At 42.0% G+C, this 13319-nt stretch overlaps 1 protein-coding gene across 1 annotated transcript in view; it reads left to right on the top strand.

Annotated features, from left to right (window-relative positions):
• Positions 1-13319, top strand: part of TMC3 (transmembrane channel like 3) — a 98302-nt gene that overhangs the window by 23199 nt on the left and 61784 nt on the right. Inside the window, exons 4-5 of the mRNA XM_073618571.1 lie at positions 7887-7968; positions 10073-10179. Of these exons, the coding sequence (XP_073474672.1) occupies positions 7887-7968; positions 10073-10179 (189 nt within the window). The remainder of the gene's footprint in view (positions 1-7886; positions 7969-10072; positions 10180-13319) is intronic.

The following is a 13319-nucleotide window of genomic DNA, read 5'->3' as shown; positions in this document are numbered from 1 at the left end:
TAGTGTTTTGCTTTTAGGCCAAAAAGTTACATTTTGGTCTCATCTGACCAGAGCACCTTCATCCTCATGTTTGCTGTGTCCCCCACATGGCTTCTCGCAAACTACAAACGGGACTTCTTATGGCTTTCTTTCAAAAATGGCTTTCTTCTTGCCACTCTGTCATAAAGGCCAGATTTGTGGAGTGTATGACTAAAAGTCTCCCACCTGAGCTGTGGATCTCTGCAGCTCCTCCAGAGTTACCATGGGTCTCTTGGCTGCTTCTCTGATTAATGCTCTCCTTGCCCAGCCTGTCAGTTTAGGTGGATGGCCATGTCTTGGTAGGTTTACAGCTGTGTCATACTCTTTCCATTTTCGGATAATGGATTGAACAGTGCTCCGTGAGATGTTCAAAGCTTGGCATATTTTTTTATAAGGAATAAGGCTAGCATTATGCATTAGTCCTACACTTCTAAGCAAAAATTAGCATTTAACCCTTGCTGTATTGGTGGGGGGGGGGGGGGGGGGGGGGCACTGCAAGGGTAGTTTTTCCCTGTGTCTGGTGTTGGACTTTAAAGTGAGAGTGCAGGTAAACAGCTAACACACACAGTTGAAATGCATGCATGTTTACCTGCCAAAAGATTTGTAAGTTCAGCTAGTTGTTTAATAGGTGACTGCTTAATCCAATATTAGCTCTGGGTGTAACACAGCTGTCATACCAAATTTAACTGTTCATACTGGTGTTAAACCTGGTTATCATATAACAGGGTTAGTGATAAAGAGGATACAGCCAATAATGTAGTTGTTATCATTCACATGTGGTTGGGGCAGCATATTTCCTATATACCGCTAGCTAAACAAAAATGGCAACCTCCTATATTACTAGAAAAAAATAAGGTGCACATGGAAGAGCATTACATAGAACAAACCAAGCATTTTTTCCCAGCAAACTTACTAGCTAGCCAGCAAAAAATAAACTAATAATTACATACATTTTTTGTTTTCTGTTGCACATTTGCAAATAAAGTATCTCACAAAAGTGAGTACACCCCTCACATTTTTGTAAATATTTTATTATATCTTTTCATGTGAAAACACTGAAGAAATTACACTTTGCTACAATGTAAATAATGAGTTTGCAGCTTGTATAACAGTGTAAATATGTTGTCCCCTCAAAATAACTCAATACACAGCCATTAATGTCTAAACCACTGGCAACTAAAGTGAGTACACCCCTAAGTGAAAATGTCCAAATTGGGCCCAATTAGCCATTTTGCCTCCCCGGTGTCATGTGACTTGTTACAAGGTCTCAGGTGTGAATTGGGAGCCAGTGTTTTAAATTTGGTATTATCGCTCTCACTCTCTCATACTGGTCACTGGAAGTTCAGCATGGCACCCAATGGCAAAAAACTCCCTGAGGATCTGAAAAAAAGAATTGTTGCTCTACATAAAGATGGCCTAGGCTATAAGAAGATTGCTAAGACCCTGAAACTGAACTGCAGCACGGTGGCCAAGACCATACAGCGGTTTAACAGGACAGGTTCCAATCAGAACAGGCCTTGCCATAGTCGACCAAAGTTGAGTGCACGTGCTCAGTGTCCTATCCATAGGTTGTCTTTGGGAAATAGAAGTATTAGTGCTGCCAGCATTGCTGCAGAGGTTGAAGAGGTGGGGGGTCAGCCTGTCAGTGCTCACACCATACGCCGCACACTGCATCAAATTGGTCTGTTGTCCCAAAAGGAAGCCTCTACTAAAGATGATGCACAAGAAAGCCCGCAAACAGTTTACTGAAGACAAGCAGACTAAGGACATGGATTACTGGAACCTGTAATCCATAAACTTATTTGGTTCAAATGGTTTCAAGCGTGTGTGGCGGCAACCAGGTGAGGAGTACAAAGACAAGTGTGCCTTGCCTACAGTCATGGATGGTAGTGGGAGTGTCATGGTGTGGGGCTGCATGAGTGCCAATGCCACTGGAGAGCTAAAGTTCATTGAGGGGACCATGAATGCCAACATGTACTTTGACATACTGAAGCAGAGCATGATCCCCTCCCTACAAAGACTGGGCTGCAGGGCAGTATTCCAACATGATGACAACCCCAAATACACCTCCAAGATGACAACTGTCTTGCTAAAGAAGCTGAGGGTAAAGGTGAAGGACTGGCCAAGCATGTCTTCTGACCTAAACCCTATTGAGCATCTGTGGGTCATCCTCAAATGGAAGGTGGAGGAGCGCAAAGTCTCTAACATCTATCAGCTCTGTGATGTCGTCATTAAGGAGTAGAAGAGGATTTCAGTGGCAACCTGTGAAGCTCTGGTGAACTCCATGCCCAAGAGGGATAAGGCAATGATGGAAAATAATGGTGGCCACATAAAATATTGACACTTTGGGCCCAATTTGGACATTTGCACTTAGGGGTGTACTCACTTTTGTTGCCAGCGGTTTGGTCATTAATGACTGTGTGTTGAGTTATTTTGAGGGGACAGCAAATTTACACTGTTATACAAGCTGTGCACTCACTACTTTACATTGTAGCAAAATGTAATTTCTTCAGTGTTGTCACATGCAAAGATATAATAAAATGCTTACAAAAATGTGAGGGGTACCCAAAGTGATAACCGATGTTATTATTGATTAAGGGGGGGGTAGTCTATACAGTTTGAACCCGATGGGGGAGTCTAGAGGGTAACCAGTACGTCTTTATATTTGATTTGTTCATATCTGTCTACACCCTGCTATGTCTTATGTATTCTTACAAAAAATATACTCATTGTTAGAGCTTTTTGTATAAAAAAATTGATAACTGTTTTTTACGTGTGTTGCTCTTTGTTCATGTAAAACCCTTCAATAAAAAAATGTTTGGAAAGAAAGAAAAAAAATAATGTGAGGGGTGTACTCACATTTGTGATATACTGTATATGTAGAAGTCGCTCTTCACCAATGGATATACAGTAATATATTGCAGTAGACTGTGTGGTGATAACATGTTGTAGGTGGTAGCTGCTGTCTTAGTTTTTTGTTTTGATATAGTGGTGTTGAGTAGAGTAGCACAGGGTTGTTGTTGTTCATCGTTCGTGACCTCATGAATCATATTGCGCCAGACTTTTCTGTCCTCCACCGCCTCACGGGACTTGCTTAAAGTGGATGTAAACCCGATTCATGAAATTAGACCTAGGCACATAATGTATATCTGCAGTGTTTTCTTATCTCTCTCCAAAGCACTAAGTCCCGTGTCTTTCTGCTGTTTCGTTCATCTGCTTTCATTATAAGTTCTGACAAGTTCTCCGAGACAGGAGATAGAAGCAGCTGAAAATGTTCAAGAGCTTGTCTTGTCACAGCACAGCTCTGAAAGTATCTTCGTTCTTCTGCGTATGTGGATCGGGGTGTGTGTCTTTCCTCCAATCAGCTGTCTTCCAGTGTAAACCAAAAATCCACTCCTACTGCTGAATGAGGAAGTGAAAATTCTAACCCGATGTAAGAATTCTAAAAAATGTAGCAAGCTGAAGGCAGCAGATATGCATGTAAAACTTATGTCGGCAGATTTGTTTCATTCCTGTGTATCATCTGAAGCTGTTCACTTCACTGGGTATATGTGAGGGTTTACATCCACTTTAACTTCATGTTCGTTGTTTCGATGATTCTATCTATCCATCTTGTTTTCTGTCATCCTCTTCTCCTTTTTCTTTCCATGTTTCCCAGCATCAGTGTCTTTTCCAGTGAGTCCTCTCTTCGCGTTAGGTGGCAAAAGAATTTGAGTTTCAGCACAGGGTACCTATATTTTTCAGTTTTACACTTTTCAGCACAGGGTACCTATATTTATATATGTAGAAGTTGCGCTGCCTTGTCAAGGCCTTGCTCTATTTTCGATTCTAACTCTAGCCTATGAGAGCCTCCATGTTGGAGCATATTTAGCAATGGATAATTTGGGGGAAGGTGTGCATGGAGGGAGCTCTGTCGTCTTTAAAGGCACAGGGAAAGACCTGAAACCCGGCAAAGCACAATGGCAGTTGAAGGCGTCCAATGTGTCCCTGCACTAATTTTATCAAGCTAATCAAAAATGGCAATTGCCCCATTTTTGCCCCATATTTTGTTTTGTTTGTTTCGTGCAAATCCTTCCATGTGCACCTTATTTTAAAAGCTAATTATAAATTGGGGCAGTTGCCATCTTTGTTTAGGCCCCTTTCACACTGGGGCGGTGGGGGCGTCGGCGGTACAACAGCGCTATTTTTAGCGATGCTGTACCGTCGTTCTTGCAGCTGTATTCGGCCGCTAGCGGTGTGGTTTTAACCCCCGCTGGCGGCTGAAAAAGGGTTAAAATCACTCGTACAGCGCGGCTATAGCCGCGGTATTGCCGCGGTATAGCCGCGCTGTCCCATTGATTTCAATGGGCAGGAGCGGTTTAGGAGCGGTGAATACACCGCTCCTTCACCGCTCCAAAGAAGCGGTTTGCAGGACTTTTTTCACCGTCCTGCCAGCGCACCGCTTCAGTGTGAAAGCCCTCGGGCTTTCACACTGAACAAACAGCGGAGGCTGTTTAGGGGCGGTTTGCAGGCGGTATTTTTAGCGCAATACCGCCTGCAAACCGCCTCAGTGTGAAAGGGGCCTTAGCGTGCTAGAATTGGTGCAAGGACACATTAGATGTCTTCAGCTGCCATTGTGCTCTCCTAGCCTAATGTTAAGCTGCCCATAGGCGGATCAAAATTTGGCCATTTTGACCCTCCCAGTTTGACAGAAGTACTGTAGAATTAGTAGAATTTAGTTTAAACATGCGTTTGGTTTTCTGATCATTAGTGGGGTCAAATCAACATTAATTTTTTACCATAGTAACGAGGAAACTCAAAGGAACAGGATGACATTTTTTTTCTCAAAGACGGATTTCTATCAGCATATGCAGCTTTTATTTGGAAAATGACATCCGCTTCAAAATCAAATGATAAATGCAAATGAATAGTGAAGAGAATTTTTGTACAAATGTTTGTTCTAAAACCTTCTAGTGTATGGTCAGCTTAAAGCTTAAGCTCACTTATTTACTTTTTCCCAAAAGAAGATATATTCAAGGCATGTTGTCAAAGATAACTGTCACAGTTGCTTGTGCTCTCAACCAAGCTGTCAAGCCATCAAATGGCAGGTATCATAACTATGCAGCACCATGGCAATTCTGATTAAACAGAAGCCAAGTAGGCAGCTTCCTTGGCGGTAAATGATAGGAGGGTTTGACAGTGTAATTTGTTTTGTGTTCCTAAATACAGCATTTATCCTAAGATGCAGCTACTAGATAACCCTCAGTGAGGAGGAAATGTATCTCTCAGCTGTACAATTATACGTGCACATTCATACACAGGTCATTTCCCTGTATGAGTCATGTATGACTAGTAGATAAGCTTTTTGTCCATTGGGACCTATGGGACATGGGCATGCCAGCAGATGCACTGCAATAAGCCTTCATGTGAAATGACTATTTAGCGTGTATGAAAAATGACCTAGCTGTTATGGGAACGGGAACTACCATATTTATTCCTAGAATTATTATATTAAAAAGTAGATAGTTGCTAACATTGTGATAGTTAAAGCTGTTTAGTAGGTAACCAGGTAACGACTGAAACCAGCACTGCAACTATGCTAAAGTAACAAAGGCCAATGAGTATTTCTTAAATCATTAATTAAGGTCCCTTTCACCAAGGACAGTTTCGATTGAGATCAGCAGGGGATCTGTCCACTGATACCCTGCTGATTGGGGCAGAGCAGGTGAATGAGCCATCTGTATCCCCTCAGTTTATGCAGATTGGACATGTTCAGAGCCCGTTCTGATCTATGGGCCGGTCCGGAGTAAACAGACTCCATTGTCGGTTTACACTTGACTGCCCTCTAATCCAATCATCCCCCCCCCCAGACGGAGGAGGGTGGTTCCCCTTCCATTTGTTTTTAGCGGGCCAGATTGGACCAGAGGTAGGCAGGTGTAAATGGATACAAGTCCTGCAAGTCCTGAAAAACTAACAGGCTGACCCAATTGGACCCTTCCTGTGAAAAGAGCCTAAATGTATGTAAGCACCACCAACCGAAAAACAATATAATTCATTTTGTAACTTTTAAAGCATACTCAGCCATCCATCCATGTCCCCATGCTTTATTTTGTTGAGAAATCACCTTGGCCATCTTGAGTAAGGGCAGATAATTCATGTAGCATTTACTTCCTGGAATCCATCTGCCCTTAGCTCAGGCATGCAGGCAGGAGGGTGTACTTAGCTGAGAAAGCCCCTCCTCTGGATGAAAGATAAAAATGCCATGAAGACTCCTGGGATATATGACATCATTTTTGCCTAGGCCAGAAACCAGAAAGCAACTGAAGAAATGTAAAAAAAAAAAGTTTAAATGCAGCATAAAGTTTAAAATTAGGTAATGTTGGTTGAAAGTAAAGTTAATATTTCATTTAACTTTCCTGTAATCCACTTTTGGCAGATTCCACAAAGCTTCTCACCTGTGCTGAGACAGGGTCTCTTTTCCTGTTCAGTATTCTTAACCTGTTTAATATGAAGCCATTCTGATCTAATGTTTTAAAGACAGATTTCCATCTATTTAGCAAGTTTGATTAATTTCTTAGTGATGAGGCATTGATGATCTAAAATTTCTGTATGTGAGGGACAGCAAGAAGTCTACAGAGGGGGTTTTGGGGAATACATTGTGTATTATGAACAGAAATGCAAAGAGATTCCCAGATTACTGGAAGAAGGTGGTGGGGTGGGGTGGTGCATTAGACCTATACATTGATAGAAATCTGAAGCTCTGAGCAGGTAGGTTGGGTTCCCTGTATACAGTTGTAAGCATATGTTTCCATTGTTAATGGAATGTATATTTAAAGCAGAACCTTGGTAAAAAGTTTTCTTTTTCATGAACTGAAAATTGTTTTTTTTTACAAAATAGTGTAGAAATTGAAGTAGCATGTCTTCACCAAGTTTGTGTCCATTGAAAACGAGAGAAAAGGCTCATTTGTGTTAGAAGCCAAACCTGTCCCATCTATAATTAATATTTCATTTCAGATTAATGGAGAAAAGTATTACCTTTCAGTCACATAATATGGAATACCATATAATACTTTATATTTAAAGGGGTTGTAAACCTTCAAGGTTTTTCACCTTAATGCATTCTATGCAAGGTGAAAAACCTCCTGTCATGCAGCACCCCCCCCCCCCCAGAGCATCTTTACTTACCTGAACCCGGTCTTTCTCGCACCGGGACGAGCACAACAGCAACAGCCGGTGTCTCGTGTCCTGATTGGCTAGATTGATAGCAGCCATTGGCTCCCGATGCTGTCAATCAAATCTAATGACGCGGGGGCAGGCGGTCAACTGACGCAGCAGCAGGACACGGGAGCGTCCCCGTAGGAGTGCCCCGCTTCTCTGACGGGGCAATCGAAAATAGGAGGAGCCAAGTGCACTGCTAAGGAACCCCAGAAGAGGAGTATCAGGTCCACTCTGTGCAAAACCAACTGCACAGAGGAGGTAAGTATACCATGTTTGTTTTTTTTTTTTTAAATGTACCTTTAGATATCCTTTAAGTACCACACGCATTATTTCTGATTTGTGTCTAGCAATGATCTTTATGTTGTAGATTATAGAGTACAAACAAACATTCACATCAGCCCCTCCCAAGAGGAGCTTACAATCTAATTCCTCTATGACAGCCATCACATTTTCAGGCCAGTTTATTCAAACATTTATTAACTTACCAGTATTTTCTTAGATCAGGGAGGAAACCAGAACATACAGAGGAATTTATATATATATTTGATTTACTTAATGGGATATGAATTTAGAACCCCCGTGCAGTAAAAAATGAGCCTTAGCCACCACACACACATATTACAAATTATACTATATAGTCACAAAAATTAATACAGTATATTTGTTTTTAGCTTTGGAAAAAATTAATTCGCCTGGCCTACAACTTTGTTGTTCTGTTTATTCCTTGGGAGATGAGAATAAAGAAGATAGAAAGTAAGTGTATTAAATTGATTTATCAACATATAATATGATTTGTATGAGCCATAATACTTTACAAGCCTGGGGAAATGTGATCTTAGATGGGTAGGTTTTACCAACTTAAAAAGGAGATTTATTCTACACTGTGATTACTGTAAGCATCTTTCTCTTACCACCAGACTAATTGATAGCACACAGAGGGGTCCATTTATATTCAATCGTATTTTTTTTATTTTTCAGGAAAACGAAAGTCAGCAATATATTGACATTAAATAGTAGACGTGCAGAACAGAAAAATTTGTTTAGTTTCATTTCGGATATATTCGTTATGTTACTAATTTTGGTTTTTTTTGGTATTCGTATAGTGTGGAAATTTGTTAAATTTAGTTTAGTTTTCATTAAATTTAGTTTTGTTTATTCATTTTCTAATGAATTCCAAATTTTCAGAAAGATTTAAATTTGGATCGGTCAAAAAATGATCGACCCATTCTAATTTTGTGTGAAGAATAGCTAGTTGTTAAGCAGCAGGCCGGGAAGCCGGCCGCCGCGCCTTTAACAACCAATGACTCATCAGCTGTCAGCGGGCTTTCCCACTGTCAGCTGAAATGTAAACAAAACAATGCCAGCAATAGAAAATTTTGAAAAAAAGACAGCGTAAAGGGGGCTTTCAGATTCTGATAAGCCCCTTGCCCGCAGACCTCCAAAACCACCGCCCAGGGTTGTTGGGAAGAGGCCCTTGTCTCCATCAACATGGGGACAAGGTGCTTTGGGGTGGGGGTTCCCAATTCAAGTGAAACAATAAAAATGAAAAATTCCTATAAATATAGTGCCTGAAGGGTCCCCTTAGTCTGCCTGTAATGTGGCGCATCTGTAGCATGTATAGAACATGCTGCAGCAAAAATGAAATTTCTGAAGAAAAAAAACAAGTCAAGTCACATTTAAATTGACTTGAGGTTGCAATTGCTGGCACCCGGCTATTTAAATGTTTTTTTTTTTAAATGGTGTGCCCCCCTTATCCGAGTAAGCAGTCTGGCAGGCCAGGAAAGCGCCCCCCCCCTTCCTGAACCATGCCATGCCATATGCCCTCAACATGGGCGGGGGGGTGTGTGCTTTGGGGCCTCTTCCCTGGGCAGTGGTTGTTGGGGTCTGAGGACAGGGAGCTTAGCGTAATCTGGAAGCCCCCTTTAACAAGGAGGCCCCCAGATCCCCCCCCCATGTGAATGAGTTTGGGGTACATTGCACCCCTACTCATTCACCAAAAAAGTGTCAAAAACAAAGTAAAACAGTAGATGGTTTTTGAACAGTTCTTTATTAAAAAAAAAAAACAATGTCCCCCCATGTAGATCCATCTCACGCCGCCCGCCGCAACACCAAACCCGAAAAAAAGAAAAAACCTCTGTCCTCATCGAACGCTTCCCGCAGCCTGCCTCCTCCTTCTTCATCTGACATTTCTTATATAGGTAAGAGGGGGGCCACCTGGTGACATCACCTAGTGATCCCACCCCCTTGTGACATCATCGACCCAGCATGCCGCGGTTGGTGAGGACACAAGTGGGGAGTCACCTGCTGCTGTCATCGAGGGCTGACTATGCCTCTTAGCTATTTAAGAAATTTAGACGGAGGAACGGGCAGGCCGTTAACATCTTTATAAACCTGTATAAACCAGATGAGGATAGTTCCTTTCTTCCACACCTATCGTCCCTTTCCCCTTAGTATACTTCTTATTCTGTTCCCATTTCTTACCTCTTCTTAATATCTATCTACTTTTTTTGTTTTTTTCTTTTTTTTTTATTATGACTTTTGAAAATGCCATATACAATGCGCCCTGTATAAGATAATAATTCTGCTAAATGTCATACATGTTAAAACTTTGGCATTGTTTTCTCTTATACCGCTATTTCATTGGGAGTTTGCCAATAAAAATCTATTTTGAAAAAAAAAAAAAATCTCTTGTGCTGCTGTTTTTTTTTTTTTTTTTTTTAATTTATTTGACCTAAACTGAGGCTTTAGCATGCACTTATCATTTACGCTCCAAACTTTCTGAAATATGTGATATATTCACACTTAATTTAGCTTCCACAGCCTAAAAGCATCAAGCAACCTATGTTTTCTCCATCAGGTCACTTTGGATCAGGTGTTGCTTCATACTTTATATTTTTACGATGGCTATTCGGCATTAACATCGTCCTCACAATACTGACTGGAGCTTTTGTTGTGTTGCCAGAGGTAAGAGCTCATTTTCATACACATGCAGTACACAAAAAATGTAAACTAATAATCCAAGTTTTTTTTTAATTATTATCATTAAATAAATACATCCATACAAACCTAGATCACAACAATTATTTTATATAGTAATGTCAGCACCTATATTTATTGCTACTTAGACACACCAGTAATCTGATGATATATAGGTGTTGTCCACATACAAGACACCAGTTGATTTATTATATTCTGTCTTGACCACTACTTTGTAACCTCTATAAAAGCCATAGACCATTTATCAGCACTGCCGTGGCAGACACCTATAAGCTTTGACAGATGTGAGCTCCATACTACCATTCTCATCAACTGATGGATAGTTCTAGTATCAGTGTGCCCTTGTGGTAACAAGTCTTGTTACTGAAGGCAACTTTTGTATGCACTCCTTGTTCTCTCAACAAGCACTGACATTTTAAGAATAATGGTTACAATAAGGCAGGATCTCTTGACATGAGTCTTTGACCAGTCACTCTTCTATGTGTAGTCATGTATTCATGTAAGGAAAAGGAACACTATGGACACAGGTTTGTGCAGCCTATTGCATTAGGATGTGCACCCCAAAGCTCAAAACACACATGCATGTGTGTGTGTATGTGTGTAGATATATAAATAAATATATATATATATATATATATATATATATATATATATATATATATATATATATATAATAGCACACACACTCTTCTAAATAAATGTAAATAAACATTTTAAAATTATTTTAAATTCAGACGGTGTCTGGGTGTCAGTAGAGCAGTGGATGGTGTCAGTAGTTTTTTCTTTACAATATTATTTTATTAATTTTTTTATTAATTAATTTTTACAATTAGTTTATTTTTTAACAGTATTAATTAACAGTTAATAACAGTAATTTATTTTTTACAATATTACTTTTTATAATTTTTTTTGCAATTATTTTAGGAGCCACGTTGGGGGGCTTTAGTGAAATATCAGGGGTCTAAACAGACCCCTGATGTCTCATTTTTGATTCAGGCAGCATGGGGATTAGGGTGGGCCCAGGCACAGCCGACACACCCTGTGCACACGCCTATGATTATTGGGTTGATTTACTAAAACTGGAGAGCGCAAAATCTGGTGCAGCTCTGCATGGTAGCCAATCAGCTTCTAACTTCAGCTTGTTCAATTAAGCTTTGCCTTTTTTCTCAGCAGATTAGCCCTCTAAAATCTGCAAGATCTGTGTTTACAATCCTCACTCCAGTGTCATTAAATTAAAGCAATATAATATTGCTGTCAACCAACATAAAAGTCAGTTGATCAAATTATAATATACACCAGTCGGCCTTAAAATTATCACCACCCACTTAATTTTGGGTAAGTCCCCCTTTTGCCATCAAAACAACCCTGAGCCATCGAGGCATGGACTACACTAGACAAAGCATGACACTGCCTCCGCTGGCTTGCCTTCTCCCCACAGTGCTTCCTGGTGCCATCTCTTCCCAAGGTAAGTGCGGCAGATGCACCTGGCCATCTACATGATATAAAGGAAAACACTATTCATCAGACCAGGCCATCTTCTTCCATTGCTCTGTAGTCCAGTCCTGATACCCACGTGCCCATTGTAGGAACTTTTGGCTGTGGACACGGGTCAGCATGGCCACCCTGACTGGTCTGCTGTTGCACAGCACCATACGAAGCAAACTGCGCTGCACTGTGTGTTCTGACACCTTTCTATTGGAACCAGCATGAACTTTTTCAGCAGTATGAGACACAGTTACGCTTCTATTGGATCAGACTACACGGGTCAGCCTTCACTCCCCATGTGCATTAATGAGTTTTGACTGCCCATGACCCTGTTGCCAGATCGCCAGCTTTCCTATCTGTAGCACTTTCATAGGTCCTGACCACTACAGACCAGGAACATCCCACAAGAGCTGAAGTTTTGGAATTGCTGTGACCCAGTCATCTAGCCATTACAATTTGGCCTTTATCAGACTCAATCAAGTCCTTATGTTTGCCCATTTTTTTCTTTTCTTTAACACATCAACTTTAGGGACAACATGTTCACTTGCTGCTCAATAAATCCAACCCACTTTCAGGTGCCATTGTAATGAGATCAGGGCTGGTGCAAGAATTTTTGACACCCTAGGCGAAATCTAATTTTTCCGCCCCCCCGGCTCCACCCCTGACTCCACCCCCTTTGGCCTGCCCATGTATACCCCACCTTTTTAATGAACGTCCATTAAATGCAGCCTCACCAGCGCCCATCAATGCAGTCTACCAGTGCCCATCAATCAATATTTGCTTGCTTCCAATTATTCGGGAGTCAGGACACAGACACAGTCCTCCACCGTCCCTGCACCTCTGACACTATGTGTGAATGGAGTGGCAGCTGCCTGCTGATGCTGAGACTTAGTTGCTTGCTGCAAAGAGAAGAGAGTAGGAACACCAGTGCCGGCACCCTAGGCAGCAGTGCACGCCTAGTTTGCCTAGTGGTAGCACTGGCCCTGAATGAGATCTTTAACGCAGGGCAAATGGGACATCTGCCCAGGGCCCATACATTGTTGGAGGGCCTCAAACGTTGATAAGTCAAGTGCATTCGTTTTCTCCTCCCTATTATCCATCTCGGCACGGGTTAAGTGAAGTCACATCCCCGCAGTGTCTCTTCTACTGGCCCGCTCCTTCCCCTTATCTCAGTCTGAGTGGACTGAGTCTTCCCCAGTGACATGCTCCATTCCGTCCTTCCCATCCCTCCTCTGCGGGCTGCCGGTCTACATCGCTCTGCACAGTGAGTAGATTGTCTCCCTCGGAGACACTGTGCGCCGTCCTCAGCCGGGCTCCCCCTCCCACCACCTCTGATAACTTCTCAGGGAGTCTCAGCTGCTGCAGAACTTCTTGGGGGAGTGCAGGGCTGCTGTGTGTTGTAGTGCAGGGCAGGGATTGGCTGCTGCTGCTGAACCTCTTGGTGGGGGGGTGAAGGGAAGGGCTGCTGGGTGTTGTAGTGCAGGACAGTGATTGACTGCTGCTGCAGAACTTCTTGGTGGGGGGGTGAAGGGAAGGGCTGCTGGGTGTTGTAGTGCAGGGCAGGGATTGGCTGCTGCTGCAGAACCTCTTGGTGGTGGGATGAAGGGAAGGGCTGCTGGGTG

Source organism: Aquarana catesbeiana, linkage group LG03 (assembly GCF_042186555.1).
Source record: "Aquarana catesbeiana isolate 2022-GZ linkage group LG03, ASM4218655v1, whole genome shotgun sequence".
Taxonomy (NCBI): Eukaryota; Metazoa; Chordata; class Amphibia; order Anura; family Ranidae; genus Aquarana; species Aquarana catesbeiana.
Note: the sequence above shows the minus strand (reverse complement) of the source record. Positions and strands in the feature narration are given on the sequence as shown.